Source organism: Benincasa hispida, chromosome 4 (genome assembly GCF_009727055.1).
Source record: "Benincasa hispida cultivar B227 chromosome 4, ASM972705v1, whole genome shotgun sequence".
Taxonomy (NCBI): domain Eukaryota; kingdom Viridiplantae; phylum Streptophyta; class Magnoliopsida; order Cucurbitales; family Cucurbitaceae; genus Benincasa; species Benincasa hispida.
Window position 1 is genome coordinate 38,820,564 of NC_052352.1, and position 17,548 is coordinate 38,838,111.

Consider the following 17,548-nt stretch of genomic DNA (forward strand, 5'->3'; position numbering starts at 1 on the left):
AGTGCAACTGTCAGTCTTTAGTGGAATGCTCGACAGTTAACGGATGGTGGATAATGTGATTAAAGTGTTTAATCAATTATTCACGTACCATTGAAGCTTAAAGCTACAGGTCCATAAGGTCCCCTTGGTAGCTCAATGAATTTAAGTTGAGGATCAGTTTTTGGGTTAATTTGAAATGTTCAAATTAATAAGAGAGAATTTGATTATATATGATATAATTAAATTAATTCAATTATACGATATAATTGATATAATATATTTGGTGCATTATTGTTTATTTGAAGGAACTAATATTTGAATATGATTCAAATATATTTTCTATGAGTTAGATTCATAGTTATTAAATTTAATATAAATATGATTTATATTAAATACCATAAAATAGAGAAAAAGAACTATGATTTATATATTGTATATAATGCAATATTAAAACTATAGGCTATAAATATAATATGATAAGTTAGTTATCATATTTATTTATAATTTATTAATTATTTGATAATTAACCCTTTTTTTCTATAACCACCTTTAGTGGGTAGTTATTGGCAAAATTGATCTATCGAGTAAGCGATTGAGTAACTACACGATTAGAGTTGAAAGCCTATGCGATATCTCATTTTCTCTAAACGACATAGTGTCTTTGCTATACGATAGCCTTGTGCCTACTTGATCGTCTTCCTCCTTAAACTCCAAACTTCCTCTCTAACTAAAATTAGCCAGAGCCCACCACTCCTAGATTCTCATACTGAGAATACCAAGGTCACTAAGTGGTAGTGTCCCGGTTTGTTCGAGGATCGAGTTTTTGCTTGCTGCTTGTTCGAGTTGTTCGACGCGTTGGTGAAGGAGTTCGTTCGAGGGATTCTTTTGAAGAAGGGTTCTTCAGAGATATAATCTTTAAACTTTGTTTTTATTTCAAAAGCATGTTGTAATTTAAGTTTTATGCATAATCTGTTCTTATATGACTGTAAATGTATACGTTTAATCACAATGGAATTTAGACGATCCGCTTCCGCTTAAAGGTCCTCTGTAATTAGAGATCCTTCTATTTGTATCAGAGTCAGGTCATGTTTTGATTTCCAAATTCCATTTGCTGTATTGAATTTCGTTTACAGTTTGGTGGGTTTTAAGTTTTTGTAATGCGTTTAGTGTTAAATGTTTGTGGATGTTATTGATGAATAATTTCGGGATAGTTGTCTCTGTTTATGCTTTCTATTTAAGTTTATAAAAGTTAATTTGTTAGGGCCCCTGCGTTTTTGGACATAAACACTTGCAATCGAGTCTGTATTCATTTCTTATAATGATTTGCTTCTTTCTTAAGTATAATGGTTGAATTCTTAGCCATATTCAAAAAACAATAACAAATTTTTGAAAGCTCTTTTTTTAGTTCTCAAAATTTGGCTTGATTTTTTAAATTATTGGTGAAAAGTAGATAAAATATGAAGAAATTAGGGATAAAAATAGTATCCATAAAATTAATATTAAAATAAAATAAAATAAAATAAAATAATTACTAAACGTAGTCTAAATTTTAGTCTAAAATTCAATATTTGGGACTAAAATTGGAAAAATCCCAAATTATAGGGAATAAAATGATACATACAAGAAAAAACGAGGAAAACCAAACCCTACCCTCTTCTTGTCCAACGTGAAGCTCTCTGCGGTTTTTCTTCCCTTCCACTGACTGTCCTCCCTCCAAACTCCTTCTCCGGCGAGCAGAACCCATCATTGACGGGCGGCGGCGGCGAGAACTGCCACCAGCGACGCAGCGTCACATCCCGACCTGGTATCTCTCTCCCAGCCTTCTCTTCAGCTACGACACCCCATCGTTTACCCACGACTTCAGTCCTCTTTAGACCTGAAACGCACACTTCGTAGAAACCAGGTCTGAAGTGGGAGTTTTCTTTAGATCTGAATTGGATTCTTGGTTGGTATAAGCATGCGTATCTGATTTCCTTGAGGTGGTTTAATTTAGTTTAGTTTTGATCTACTTTTAACCCTTGAAAATTTTCCCTGATTGCTTCGATTCGATTTTAGGGGCGCTTAGTACCGTAAGTAATCTTTACTTCTGAGGCTTGTTTGTTAAATGTGACTATGTTTGTGATTGAAGTGATTTATAAATTATGGATGTAATTGAATAGTGATGTCAGTATGGTTCCATAATGTTGTTAGCAAGCTGAAATTTTTGGGTATTAATGTTGAACTAAGACAAGTGTTTTAATTGATCATGATGTGATAAAGTATGTCGGATTGTTCATGTGTGGTTGTGCTATGTTAGGTTCTTCCTTGATATATTTGCTTGGATGTGTTGAATTTTTTGCTGGTGTTTGCTAGGCTTTAAGCATGCGTTGGGAAGTTGTGAAAGCATGTTGAAAATGTGATTTACATGCATTCAGTTTTAATTAATTCTTATACTCTAAATGGATCCTGATTTCTAGTTAGTGGTAGAAAGCGTACTATAGGATTTGGGCTGTGAGTTTTGAAATTGTTGTTTGTGGATGAATTAAGATTAGTATGTGAATATTAGTTGGGTAATGTGGTCAAGGGTTGATATGTCTCGTGTTATTGAGGCCTCGGGAGTAAATGGTCAAGGGCCAATGGAGTGAGAAATGTGGCATCAGGGCCTTGGGTATATATGGTTAAGAGTCAATGTGGGTAGATTCGAGGTCTTGGGTACAAATGGTCAATGGTTGAACTACTGAGAAAAAAACTTTAGAGATTTGGTAGCAGCGAGGTCTTTTGTAAATGACCAAGAATCACTACATTTGAAAGGGGTGTTGTAGTAGAGTTGATAGGGTTCGATGTGGTTAAGTTTTGAGATGATGAAATTGCTAAAGATAGATCCTTGAGAGTGACCACCCTATGGACTGAATAGGGAAAGCCAGGGAAAGTGTGATTTGTTCAATGAACGTAATAACACTGTTGAGTACCTTGTTTGCACTTATGGTTGAGTTGAGCACGAGATTGTATTAATTGTTGATATGAGACATGTATCTTGATTGACTATCTATGGAATTTGTGTTTCTGTTAGGGATCATATTATGGTGATTTTGTACTTGTGATGGTATGTTATTGGTGCATGGTTCCTCTAGTAGGGGTTACTTCTGGGGTATTTACATACACTAGTGAGTGGACAAATCAAGCAGGTTTTCTCCCATAGGAAACATCAGGGTGGTTATCCCTCCATGCCTACATATTCCAAAAATTTCCGCCCCCATAGCTTTACAGTTGAAGAGCTTTTCCACCTTGAGGGCATGACTATCATTTAAGAACTTGTGGTTGAGAGAGGAAGAGAGTTGACTGTGAAACAGTAGATGCAAGAGGAGGGATAAAGAAGGGCATTTCCCTTTGTATTGAATTAATCGTGTTTTCCTGCATTGTTGTATTTTTTTTCTTTTAGTTCGGTTGTGATATTGGTATGTGTGTGCTCAGTGTTTGTAGCTCAGTTTGCTTTTACATTGTTACTGGTTCCCTCCCCCCCACAACCCACCTATTTCTAAGGAGATGGAACTTGGGAATTTTCTACAGCCTTGTTTAAAAGAGGCCAACATTTCATATTTTTCTTATGGTTCATTTACTGGTACGTTCATAAATCATAATGGGAATGTTGAGTCTAACCGCCATTTATTTTTGGCTTGTAGTCTGTATCCATGGGTAGGAAAGCTGGTTCTTTATATATCAACCCAAAGAAGTTTGGCGCTCTTGGCAAACCTTGCATGAAGGAAATGTTAGCATTTCTCAATTGCATTGCTCTTAATCAAAACAACGATGATAAGTGCACCAGACAAAAGGAACTTCTAAATACTTGCATGGATGCTCAGGTGACTTTTTTTCATCTTCTCTTCTTTAATATCTTTGATTATTTTAAAACTCTACCATGTGATAGTTACTTGCTTTTCTATGATGCAGGCCAGCAGAAACAGGAAACCTTGGGGTAGCATTAATTACCACTTGCAGAGGCTTAACAGGGGAAGAAAGTAGTTTGAGATTCTATTGAGAGAGTGGTTAAGTAGCTCTGTTATCAAGAATCAGAGGAAAATCTGCCGGAAATGTTTAAATTTTGAACTGACAAAGCTGTCTACAGTGAATTGTTGTTAGAACCAATACCCAGGTGCAATTCCTTGACGTAATTATTATCATATTTAGTGCCATTTCCTAAGGTATATTTGGTTGGGAAACTTAATTGTTGGCTTCTTTCTTGTAGTCAAATTTTTTAGAGCTCTGCTGTTAGCATATCAAGTTATCATAAATCTCAACGAGGATAGTAAATATTCTACTGATTTTCTGATGTCAAATGTTGTGGATAAATAGTTGTATGACAAATGGTTGGCCATGGAACCAACATCTTTTAGGAAGAGTTATTTGGGTTGAAGAAGTTTACAACTCGAACAATTAGGTTGGATAAAAAAAGTCTTTCAATTCAATCCAACCATGAAATATTTGGGTTGGGTTGGTTCGGGTTAATAGGGTCATTTAGTTTTAAATCATCATTTTCATCTTTTCAACCAACTTCTTTCTCTCTCATCATTAATTTATATTATTTTTATTTTTATTTCATTTTCTCTCTCTTTTAATTAATTTTCAATTCTTCACATTCTTTTTTTTAATTTTTTTTAACTTTTTATTTTTAACACAATTTCACATTCCTTCATCCTTTTACACCCTCATTTTCATCTCTTCAATTTTTAACCAATTTCAACAATTTCACACTCCATCGATTGAAAGTTTGCATTCCAACTATTTTCATCTTTTTTTTTTCCTCATATCATTCTTCATTTTTTCTTCATTTTTATCTTCATTCTAATAATTTCTATATTTTATTTTATTTATTTCTTAAATGCAAAAATATATGGGCTCGTTCTTCTCTATCAAACAAGTAAATATGTGATCTTTAATAAATAATAATGGTTCAAATATAAAGTTACAAGAAAAATATCATAGTGAATAACTATAGTTACATAGTATAAATATAATAATTAAATTGAAATGAACCAATACTCTTGCTTGTTTCATTTTTAAAATACACAAAAAAAATTAAAAGAATAGTGAAAGAAAACATAAATAGAAATAGAGATGAAAATATTGAAATTAGTTTGAAAATAAAAAATTAAGAAGAAAAAAGAATATTTGCTTATTAGGGATGAATATACAAAAAACCGAAGAAAATAGTAAAAAATATAAAAAGTAAAGCGAAGAGTTCGAAATTAATTAAAAGCGAGAAAAAATGAAGAAAAAAAACAATATCAATTAGGGGGACTATTAATTTTTATCCTGTATTTTGTGTATAGTATCAATTCAAACCCAAAACTAATAATTGTATCAATTTAAACCCTAATTTTTATAAGTATCAATTTAAATTTTAAACTTTTATAAATGTATCAATTTAAACCTTGAATTTTCATAATTGTATCAACTTAAATCCTCCATTATGTTTTATTTGGATATAATTATGAATATTCAAGATTTAAATTGACATATTTACGAAGGTTTATGGTTTAAATTAATACACTTATTTTAGGTCAAAGTCTAAATTGATATAATTATTAATTTAGGATGTAAATGGATACAAATCTCAAAGTTTTAAGATTTAAATGTATACAATTCACAAAATTTAAAGTTTAAAATGATATCATTCTTATTGTGGGGTTTAAATTAATATAATTATCAAAATTTAGAAGTATACATCTATATTGTTGTTGGCTAAACGGTGAAAACGATGGTTTTAAACTAGGATGGGCCCATGTAAAAAATGCATACATAAAATGGATAGTTGAAAATATAGACATAAAAATTATAAATATGACCAAATTTAAATATCTATCAGTGATAGACCATGTTATTGGTAGAAGTATATTCGTGATAAAACATATCACTAGTAAGAGTCTATCATAGAAGTCTATGGCCGATAGACTTGGCTATATTTGCAATATTTTTTTTTAAATGATCTTATATCTTAGTTATTATTCATAAAAAAAGCTATCAATGGTAATTATTTAAATAAAAATATTCCATGTGTGCCACATGTCACTCATTAAAGGGCAGATGTATGGAAAATTTGCGTTAGACGATAGCATTTGAAATTTTCCCTCAGTATATGGTGGCAGGTCACATCAATAAGATGGTACACGATTGTGTTTTAGTCGACTATAGATCGTACGTCCTTACTTTCCCGTAAAGGATTTACATCCAAAAAGTTATAAATTCCTAGTTTCGATATTAAATTTTCTAAAGAAAAAAGAAATTAAAAGAAAGATTAGAAATTATATTAAAATTGCTTCCCAACGGTTTTTCTTCCGTCCGAGCTCTCACGGAAAACACATAACTCGCCAGACCACTTCTCTCCGAATACCGTCATGGAAGAACAGTCGTCGGCGGCAACTGGAGTTCAGTCTATTCGCTGTAGAGGTACTTCAGTTTTATGCTCTTTCAGATTGCTTTTAGAATGAATCTCTCTTCTTCCTCATTTTCTTTGAAACGTCGGATGTTTCAATGCGGTTTGAAATTTGTTAGCTGCTGTCTCCCGGAAGCCTGGTGAGCCACTAGTGATTGAGGAGATAATAGTGGCACCGCCAATGGCTCATGAAGTTCGAATCCGGATAATATGTACCTCTTTGTGTCACAGTGATATCACCTTCTGGAAGTTGAAGGTTCGTCCGTCATCTGATTTTCAAATCTAGGTTTGGTAGAATGGAGTGTTTTCTTATTCAATTTTTGGTTATATTCCATTTCCCAAGGATCCTCCGGGGATTGTTCCTAGAATTCTGGGCCACGAAGCTTTTGGGTGAGTTTCACATCTTTGTTCATTCTCCTTTTCAATTATTCTGGAATATTTCAATCTTGTTGGAGTTTCTTATACTCTGAATTTGGATATTGCATTTGATATAGCCAAATTTGGGAAGGAGTCTGGATGATGGTAAACTAGAAAATGCTGCTAATTTATTCCCTAGATTTTTTAATTTGTTTAGTTCATCTTTACTGATCCATAGTCAAAATTGGTATAATTGTAATAAAATTTTGTTGATGGATAAATCGTGGTGGATCACAATTGTCGAAGTAATCAAATTGCTTTTCATCACGTTTACTTGGACATTTTGGAGACGCAAATTGATTACGGTTGAGTTTGTTTACTTTTCATTGTCTAGTATCATTCTCTTCTTGTCGCTGTTAGGGTCAATCGGTAACGGTAACAGTAATTGTGATGGATTCATAATTCTCCTACATAATTTTTAAATACAATCAGATTGACCACTCTTAGCTCCACAATCAGATCGGGTTTGTTGATTACGGATTTTGATGTGGGCCATGCATTTTATTACAATTACAATGACACATGTAGACAACACCAAACATAATCAAATGGGTTCTACTTTTCAGATTACTATTATGGATTACGTTCGCCTTAGTTAATTTTCAAATAAGCTCTTATTGGACGCTGCATTGTGCAATTTATGGGGATTGTTTATTGTATACACTAATTTGAATTGAACATGCCACCGTAACAACCACATATGAATAAGCATGCTCCTATACTTGTGTACCAGAATATTTATTATATCTGTTTATGCTTACTATCTGCTTTCCTCCCTCTATTTGTGATGTAATATTCTTGGAAGAAAAAGAAAAGAAGAAGAAAAGAGACCTACTCCAGATTTATATGAATACATGTACTGCTTAATGTTGCAGAGTGGTTGAGAGTGTAGGGAAAGATGTCTATGAAGTTAAGGAAGGAGATACTGTTATCCCAATATTCTTGTCTAACTGTGGGGAGTGTACAGATTGCTTATCAGAGAAAAGCAATCTCTGTTCTAAACTCTCTTTCAAGATAGCTACGGGGATGCCCCGCTGTGGGACAAGCAGATTCACTGATCTCAATGGAGAGGTTCTTCATCATTTTCTGTTTGTATCAAGTTTCAGCGAATACACAGTGGTAGATATTGCCAATGTACTAAAAGTAGATCCTGCGATACCTCCAAACAGGGCATGCCTCCTTAGTTGTGGAGTAGCAACAGGTCACTTTCTAATCCATCGACCATTATTTACTATTGTGGAGATTTTGGGATCTTGATTAATTAGCTGCTGCTTTAATTTAGCACAACTCATGCAATTCCCTCCTTGAAAATTGGTTCACACATAAAGAAACTTTACTTGATCTCTACATAGTTAAGACTTGAGTTTGTAGGAAGGATTAAGGTCTTGGTTTTTCTCATTTTCCATTTCAAAATTATGCTCAAATATCACATATTATAGAATAATATCTGTGACTATATACTGAGAGCACTCGCAATTCGTTTCATTACTAAACATTTGATCATAGGAGTTGGTGCGGCATGGAGAACAGCAAATATGGAGAAGGGATCCACTGTTGCCATTTTTGGACTGGGGTCCATAGGTTTAGCTGTATGAATTCGTTACTGATTCATTTTAGTAAAACTGTGACAGGCTACATTAAAAACTTCAGGGTTTACTAATGGTTTTTTTAGGTTGCTGAAGGAGCAAGACTATGTGGAGCAAGCAGGATCATTGGGATAGATGTCCAACCAGATAAATTTGAAATTGGCAAGTACTTCTATTTTCATTCTTCATTTTCCCTCGCTTGAATAGCAAATCTGAAGCTCCTCTCTATTGAAGGAGCCATGGATTTCAATGTTTCATGCTTAATCATGTGCATGCATTGTTGAACCTATAGTCTATGATAAGCATTTAAGATCAACTCATTGTTTATTAACTAGTCATAAAATGTGTTCATTTCCCAAATGCAGCAAAAAAGTTTGGGGTCACCGAGTTTGTAAATTCTAGAAGCCTCGGGGATAAATCTTTGAGCCAGGCATGTAGGTTATCCTTGAGATTCAGAGCCCATTTGAATTGACGAGAGAAAAAATATTTTTAAAAAAAGTCACTATTATTTGAACTCTTGATAAAAATTGTTTAAAATATATTTTGAAAGTCTTTCCAAAGCTTTTTATTTTTTTAAAAAAAAAATCATTTTAAGTAGTTGTCAAACATTTCAATTTTTTTAAATATTTTGATATCCTGCTTCATGAATGAAGGGGTTCTGGGACACATGCTTGTTAGCAGCCAATAAAGGTTTCAAAACTAGAGCAAATATGTACGAGATATTTAGTAAGATTGGTTCAGATTTATTTGAGATCTGTCCCGTTTTTTGTTTTTAGATTTTAAGAAAAGTTTCTTAAAATTGGGCCAAATTCGAGAAATAATTGCCCATTTCTTGTTTATAATCATGGTCTCGCAAAATTTTGCAATATTTGCCCTGGCTGCGGTGGTTCTGGCGTGCTTAAAAAACTCTTGTTCTTAACCCCTTTTGATGTCAATGCTATCAGGTAATCAATGGAATGACCGATGGTGGTGCAGACTACTGCTTTGAATGTGTTGGAATGGCTTCCTTAGTTCAGGAAGCATTTGCATGCTGCAGACAGGTCCTTCAATCCCTCTCTGTTTACAGTTTCTTTGATCATCTTAATTATACCTTGCGAAGTATCCTTATATTTGTAACGATGCTTAAGGTAACGGCATGATTTAATTTCAACGATGATATAAATTTGATGATGTATTTACTGAAATTAAAAGTAACAAGGTACTACTATAAGAACCCCATAGTTAGCATAGGAGCAAATTTTTATGGGATTATTATAGATTTAATCTTTTTTTAACTCATTTTCATAAATGTCTAAATATTTAGATATTTTCATATAAGGGAGTTATGCTATTTTTGGACAAAAATATCTTTCGTGGTGGGCGGTTGAAGAGAGGAAGTACATTTATTATAGATTTTTTCATATTTATAAAACATATTTAATGGTGGAGAGAGAAAATGTATTTATTATATTCTATTAATTATTTAAGATTTCTTCTCATCTTTTGTTGGAGAAATAAAGTACATTTAATATGATTATATTTTTCATTTAAGGTATCAAACAACTTATTTTTCCGACGAATTTATGGTTATTTTAAATATATCTTAAAACATTATTTTAGATGTTTGCAAATATTTTAACTAATATATGAAATATACTACAGTATATAAACCAGAAATTTATTCAATATTCAATAAAAATTTCAATAAATATCGTAAATTTCTTTTATTTCACAATATATATAATCTTAAAAATCAAAATTTAACAATAGTTCTCTAACAAAAATGTAATTCAAAATTAATTTACGACTTCAATATACTACAATATATCATAAATTCCATTTTGTATTATAATATATATCATACATTTCATATTTTCAAATAAACAAAGAAGTCAAAACTTGGAGATAGAAAGTCACATTAATTTCAAATGGAAAAAAATGTCGACTACTTAATATAATAAATACATTTAAAGTTTATATTAAATTTATTGGGATTTTCTAGCTCCTTAAATGGAATTTATGATATATAAATTGTAATATAAATGAAATTTATAATATATATGTTGAGCTTTGAGTGATTTATATACTGTGATAATAATGAAATTGTTAAATTAATTTTGAATTACACTTATGCTAGAAGTTGTCGTTAAATTTTGATTTATTGGGATTATATATACTATGATATAAAAGAAATTTACGATATATACTGGGATTTATGTTGAATATTGAGTCAATTTCTTATTTGTATATTGTGATATATTTCATATATTGATTAGAACATTTGCAAACATCTTAAAAAAAACCAATTGCTTGATACATCTCAATGTGTTAAATGAAAAATAGAATCATATTAAATGTATTTTCTCTCTCCAATTGAAAATGGGAAGATATCTCGAGTAATTAATAGAATAAATGTATTTTCTCTCTCAAACATTAAAGATGTTTTGTAAATATAGAAAAGTATATCATAAATGCATTTTCTCTCTCTAGTTATCTCTCCAACCGTCCACCACAAGGACTATAATTGTAGGTTAGGCATTAAAAGATAATTGGAAACAAATTTTTGTGTACTAACCAACCCACTTAGACATTTATGAAAATAATAGAGAATGTTGACATAATTGATGTTATATGAATAATATCATAGAAAAAAAATTACATAACCTTGTAAACGTGAGAGAATATGAGTCCAATGACTCCATGTTGTCTCCTTAAGAAAATCTTAGTCACTTTTGTGTCTGAGTTTCATGAGTAGTCATCACCCCATCCACAAGATTCAACGAACTACACTTTGTGGAAATAAATCAAACTTGCAAAAATTATAAAAAGGGAGAAAAGATGAGAGAAAAATGCTCATGAAAAAGTTGTTGTCTTTGATGCAATTAGAAAAAGAACATATTTATAGACTATTCGTGACCATTGGAATAGTCATGTCTCTTCTTCAAGTTGATTAATTAAGAGAAGGCATGTTCATTCATGAAAAAATGCAACTTTACACGAATGAACACATAATATTTATTCCAACAACTAAGACAATTGAAGTTACACAGTTTCTCATTATAACAAAATTTGTTCTCAAAACTGTGTTCATTTTGTCCTTGAATATTGTTTGGTCTCATGAGTGTTTTAGAGAATTTGCCTTAAAATCCTCATAGAAGTGACCATTCACACTCACGCAGGTGATTCCTATAAAGAATAGGGTTAGCAAAATTCCCCAGCGGAAATCCTCGTTTTGAAGGGGTCCTCGAATCGGGGACGAGGCGGGGATGGGGAGGGTATCCCTGCCCCATCCCCATCCCCGACCCTGACCCCAACCCTTCCCCTATTAGATTTTTAATATATTAGAATTTTAGGAATATTTTTTTTTATTTAGAAAAGGTCCTCATGGCAAATAAAAGGGGAAATGGGGGGACTCATTTCCTCGATGGGGAATCCTCGCCCCAATCCCTGCTTTCAAATGGCGGGGCAGGGCAGGGATGGGGTTAAATTTTCTCATTGGGGACAGGGATGGGAATCCTTCCCCACCCTCCCCGGTCCCATTGCCAACCTTAATAAAAAACATCATACATGCTCTTTTCATAAATAATTATTCAACAACCTATAAAAATCATTAAAAACACAATGCTTACCCTAAAACCACACTTGCAGTGTCTCATCATCCTTAGAATGAGTAAAAAGAAAATTTGAAAAAAAAAATAATAAATGCAGTGCTCACGAAGTTATCGACAGGTCGGTTTGCCCGTTGAACCTAGATCTTGGGATATCCAGGGTAGAAGGTTTTAATCTCATTCTCCTTTATGGACTTTTAACCAACTCTCTAGTTAGGCCTTTTACAAGTGAATCCATAATATTATATTATGACCTTATAAAGTCAATTGTGATAATTCTACTAGAAAGTAGTCGTCTGGTTGTATCAAGTGTTCGTCATATATGACGAGACTTATTATTATTCACTAAAAAAAATCATATAAAACTCAAATATATTCCAACCTCTTTTTAAATTGTTATCCAATATTCTAAAACTTGGATTATCATATTGGAATAACCATTTTTCTCAAATACTGGGCAATAATATAAAATTTTAATAAGATTTCAACCTTTCCATAATTCATAAGGAATTTCCTATGTTTTCATATATGGAATTCCATATAAAATATAATTAGCCTTCAACCATGGGGAGACATATTTACGAAATGTGTTTTATCCCAATTTTGGAATCAACCATTTTATAGATCAAAAACTTTTTTACTATGAATTTCATTGCTATGATATGACTGACATCTTCTGTCTTATATATATCATTTTTCTCTAATGATTCCCATAGATTTTAGCTAAATCTACCACTATAAACATTATATAGTATGTTATCTAGTCCACTCAAAATGTGACTCTTGCATACATATTTTGTATATGTTTTCTATGCCTCAAGTGCAAACAATTTTTCTTTGTTATATGATTGTTATGTGATTGCCACACCTACAATTACAAAAAAATTGAAATCACAGTTTTGATTTCTTAAAATGTATTTGTCATACAATACAATTTCCCATAAAACTAAATATATATTTCAACACTTGCGGAACAAGACCAGAGGAGAGATTGTACGTACAAACTTGGAGAAATCTAATGGCCATGAAGGAAGGAAAAAAATGAACATACAAACTAAATGCTTTAACGCCAAACAACAAACAACAATATATTATATAAAACAATTGTATATATATCTAATCGAATAAATCAAGTAGTTATACACACTAAATGTATATATACTTTTTTAAGCAGAATCAAAATGAAAACACTCTATAACTTGATGTGAGCGACAGAACCAATATAACCCAAAATTTAACAAATGGAAACATGAATTTAACAAAAGTAAAATTGTCTTTAAGATTGTTATATGAATAATATCATAAAAGAAATAGAAATTACGTAACCTTATAAAGGTGAGAGAATTTGAGCCCAATGACTTCACGTTATCTCCTTAAGACAATTTTAGTCACTCTAGTGTTTGAGTTTCATGAGTAATTATCTTTTAGGATAGAATAGATTAACTTTTTTATGGAAGTAGCATCTCGTCCACAGGATTCAATGAACTATACTTTGTGGAAATAAACCGAGCTAGCACAAATTTATAAAAAGGAGAAAAGTTTTATGAGAGAAAAATGCCTATGAAAAAATTGATGCCTTTAATGCAACTTGGAGAAGAAGCATATTTATAGACTGTTCGTGGTCATTCGGATAGTCATGTCTCTTCTTCAAGTTGGTTAATTACAAAAAGGCATGTTCATTCATGAAACAATGCAACTTTACACAAATTGTCACATACCATTTATTTCAACAATTTTAATATAGGGCGATTATTGAGGTGTTGTGTTGTTACCCCAATTTTTGTATTTGATCCAAACATTTATTGCTACATCTCCTATTTGAATCCAGGGTTGGGGAAAAGCAATCGTGTTAGGAGTGGACAAACCGGGCGCAATTTTGAGTTTACGCTCTGCTGATGTTCTTTTTCATGGAAAGACTCTCATGGGATCGTTATATGGAGGATTGAAGCCTAAATCAGATATTCCAACTCTTCTTAAATGGTACACTGATAAGGTAATTTACTATTGCTTTTTGCTATGAATTTCATATAAATCCTACCATCTTGTTATTGATTTTAGAATCTTCGACTATCAGAAACTTGAGCTGGATAAATTTGTCACACATGAAGTAGGTTTTGAAGATATTAATGAAGCTTTCAATTTGCTAATTGAAGGAAAGTGCTTGAGATGTGTGATTTGGATGAACAGATTATGAGCAGCCACCCCATCATCTCATGGGTTGTGTCGTTACTTATCAATAATTATGTTTATTTTAGAACCTTAAAATGTACTTGTTTATGTTAGATACTCTACGTGTTCCTTTTGTTTCTATCTTAATCGTTTTGGATTAAAATTTACTTGTATGCAAGAACTGTGTGTGACCCTTGAAAAAACTGTTGTGATGTTGAAACGAAAAATGACAAACGAAGAGAACGAAAGATGGAAACAAGAAAAAAAATATTGAACACAGATGATCAAATATTTCCATCGAGTTCTGTGTTCATTGTAGTGGAAACATTACACGTATGTAGGAAAAATAAAACCCAACCATTAATGTATTAACTTTTTCTACCACTAACTTTGAAATTATCCTCTATCATTTCTACTAAGTCATTAGGCTACCTTCTAATTTAGTAGGCATTGCCCTAAATTAAATCCACTAACATAAATTAAAAGTAAAAGGGTAATTACAATTGGTGGCAATTTTAAAAATAATAATCAAATGTATAACATCATTTTAAAAAAATTGCAAATATAGACCAAGTCTATCAACGATAGACTCTTATCAGTAATATGGTCTATCACTAATAGATTCCTACCAATAATATGGTCTGTCAATATTTACAATTTTTTTTTACACTATGATATATTTGTTGATACTTTGGGTCTAATGTTTATATTTGTAAATGTCCCAAAGTAAAAAGTAATTTAATTATTACTTGCAAATTAATTTTGTACTAATTATTAACACCCCTTAGTGCAAACATATGATGAACAACACCAATGACTCTTCCGAGTTCTTCAAACTTGAATTTATCAAGAGCCTTGATAAATTTATGAGCAACATGCTCTTTGAAATGTATCTTCTGCAATCAAATGCCTTGTGTCAAGATTTTCTCTAGAATAAAGTGAAAATGTGATTCAATGTGCTTTGTATGAGCATGAAACACCGAATTTCCTGCAAGTTTGATTGCGCTTTAACTATCATAAAAAATGAAAATTGGATAGTTTATGGGAAAGATTTCTCTAGCATTTTCAACAAAATACACTCTTGAGTAGTCATAGTAGTTACATATTTTGTTTCACAACTTAAAAAGAACAATAGAGGTTTGCTTCTTACTACACCATGAAATAGTCCCTAAACCTGTATTACAACAGTATCTTGTTGTGAAACGTCTTTTATTTATGTTACCAGCCCAATTTACATCAACAAAAGCACTTAAAACAAAAGATGTAGCTTATTTATAATACAAGCCAAAAACAAAGGGCACTCTTCACCTATCGTAGAATCCTCTTCGTTGCAAGTAAATAAACTAAGCAAACTAAGAAATGTTAGGATTTGTGATAGTTAAATAAATTAAACTACCAACAAGTTGTCGAAAAAATGTTGCATCTACAAATCATTTACCTTTTTCCTTAATCAACAACAAGGATGGCTCTATAGGAGTAGTCATTGATTTTGACTCATTCATATCAAAGCGTCCCAATAAACTCATTGTATAACCATTTTTGTGAGACAAAGTATAACTTTCAACCTCCAAGTTGAGAAAATATTTTGCTTCAACCAAACTCTTCATTTCAAAATGAATGCAACTTCGTCATCCCTACTATGATCATGTCATCAACATAAAGTGGAAGCATAATACATTTTGAGGTTATCTTTTTAACAAGTAGACTTGAATGTACATTTGAAGATCTAAACCCAAAAAATTCAAGATATTGACAATCTTAATTACCATACCAAGCATGAGGATCTTACTTAAGGTCATACCAAGCCACATACAAAATTTGGAAACTCCTTAGAAACAAAATCATGAGGTTGTTCCATGAAAGTGTCTTGATCCAATTCTCCATAACAAAAAACACTCTTCACATCTAACTGCCAAAGTTTCAATCTTTGCAAGTAACTAATAAAATAAATGTACAAATAGTCACCTTTTTAGCAACAGGATTGAATGTGTCTCTTCATAGTATAAGTCATATTGCTATGAAAAATCACGAGCTATTAGACGAGCTTTAATTTATACCTTTCAATAGTACCACCAAGCTTCACTTTTCACATCTAACTGCCAAATTTTCCAATCTTTGCAAGCAGCTAATAAAATAATTGTGCAAATGGTCACCATTTTAGCAACAAGATTGAATGTCTCTTCATAGTATAAGTCATATTGCTATGAAAAATCACGAGCTATTAGACGAGTTTTAATTTATACCTTTCAATATACCACCAAGCTTCACTCTTCACATCTAACTGTCAAATTTTCCAATCTTTGCAAGCAGCCAATAAAATAATTGTGCAAATGGTCACCATTTTAGCAACAGGATTGAATGTCTCTCCATAGTCTAAGTCATATTGCTACGAAAAATCATGAGCTATTAGACGAGCTTTAATTTATACCTTTCAGTAGTACCAACAAACTTTTTCTTTAACTTGTAAACTCATTGATAAGTAACTCACTTGACATTATTTGACTTTGGAACAAGTTTCCATGTGTCATTCTTATTTAGAGCGAAAATTTCTTCCTACATTGATTTTTTCTATTCAAGAATGTCTTTAGCTTCATCATAAGATTAGGGTTCATCTTCACAAATATCACTCATTAAAAAAAAAAAAAAAAAAGATACAAACGAACCATTATTTAGTTGTATCTCATGATCAGACAAATAATTGGGATATGTTCTTTGTCTTAAAAACTTACGACAACACTTTATTATATTCATCTACCTCTATTTTTCTCAAGATTAATATTAATCCCCTTTTCATTTGATAAAAAACAGTAAAGAAAGGCTCCAAGTTGACAACGTTTTTTTTTTTTTTTTTTTTTTTTTTTTACTTCTTCACTTTCTTCTTCTTTTTTATTTTTTTCATTTTCTTATCTTTCTCCGATTTTTGCTTCCTTTCTTTTTATTTTCTTTCTTTTATCCATATTTTGCTTCTTCTCTCTTTTTTTTTTCCATAAGAATTCTAAGGCTAAGTTTCATGTCCAAGACTTAAAAGTACCAAATTCATAAGTAACTTAACACCAATAAACCAATCACCAAGTTTGATTATTATAACAAAATATTAAATATAAATAGTAAATGAAAATGGATTTGAAAGAAACTATGTTTTTTAGTCCGCAAATTTGCACTATTTTTAGAAACATTTCTTAAAAGTTTAAAATAAGAAAAGAGAATAGTTATTAAATAAGTTTATTTTTTTAAAAAAAAAATGAAAAATGCGAACGGTATCAAATAGGGCAATAGTCTCTTTTCTTTTTATAGGACTTTAAGAGTATGATGTCTATCATAAATAAGCTTGAAGAAATGGCATAGATGGCCCAATGAAGGGCACAAATTAAAATATTTGTGTATTTGTATACCGTAATATT

The 17,548-nt window shown here is 31.6% G+C and overlaps 2 protein-coding genes across 4 annotated transcripts; both read left to right on the forward strand.

Moving 5' to 3' along the window:
* Positions 1-1,601: 1,601 nt before the first annotated feature.
* LOC120075034 lies at positions 1,602-4,285 on the forward strand. Of its 2 annotated transcripts, none has more exons than XM_039028181.1 (3): positions 1,602-1,783; positions 3,639-3,818; positions 3,907-4,285. In XM_039028181.1, the coding sequence occupies exons 2-3, from the start codon at positions 3,648-3,650 to the stop codon at positions 3,976-3,978; spliced, it is 243 nt and encodes an 80-aa protein (XP_038884109.1). In that variant the 5' UTR covers positions 1,602-1,783; positions 3,639-3,647; the 3' UTR covers positions 3,979-4,285. The 2 variants fall into 2 exon arrangements, with proteins under 2 accessions (XP_038884109.1, XP_038884108.1); XM_039028180.1 differs by having other exon boundaries at positions 1,603-1,882.
* Positions 4,286-6,214: 1,929 nt separating this feature from the next.
* Positions 6,215-14,314, forward strand: LOC120075669 (alcohol dehydrogenase-like 7). 2 transcript variants are annotated; one of them, XM_039029272.1, is made up of 10 exons: positions 6,216-6,402; positions 6,508-6,644; positions 6,732-6,778; positions 7,681-8,006; positions 8,312-8,394; positions 8,478-8,553; positions 8,757-8,821; positions 9,336-9,431; positions 13,807-13,971; positions 14,053-14,314. In XM_039029272.1, the coding sequence occupies exons 1-10, from the start codon at positions 6,351-6,353 to the stop codon at positions 14,170-14,172; spliced, it is 1,167 nt and encodes a 388-aa protein (XP_038885200.1). In that variant the 5' UTR covers positions 6,216-6,350; the 3' UTR covers positions 14,173-14,314. The 2 variants fall into 2 exon arrangements, 1 of the variants encoding a protein (XP_038885200.1); XR_005481379.1 differs by lacking the exon at positions 14,053-14,314 and having other exon boundaries at positions 6,215-6,402; positions 8,757-8,825; positions 13,807-13,942.
* The last annotated feature ends 3,234 nt before the right edge of the window (positions 14,315-17,548 follow it).

Bases quoted from the DNA above. Each gene is read 5' to 3' on its own strand.
- LOC120075034 (XM_039028181.1), top strand. From the start codon at position 3,648: ATGGGTAGGAAAGCTGGTTCTTTATATATCAACCCAAAGAAGTTTGGC. The intron at 3,819-3,906 runs GTGACTTTTTTT...TCTATGATGCAG, and splicing joins ATACTTGCATGGATGCTCAG to GCCAGCAGAAACAGGAAACC.
- LOC120075669 (XM_039029272.1), top strand. From the start codon at position 6,351: ATGGAAGAACAGTCGTCGGCGGCAACTGGAGTTCAGTCTATTCGCTGT. The intron at 6,403-6,507 runs GTACTTCAGTTT...GAAATTTGTTAG, and splicing joins TCAGTCTATTCGCTGTAGAG to CTGCTGTCTCCCGGAAGCCT. The intron at 8,554-8,756 runs GCAAGTACTTCT...TCCCAAATGCAG, and splicing joins ACCAGATAAATTTGAAATTG to CAAAAAAGTTTGGGGTCACC.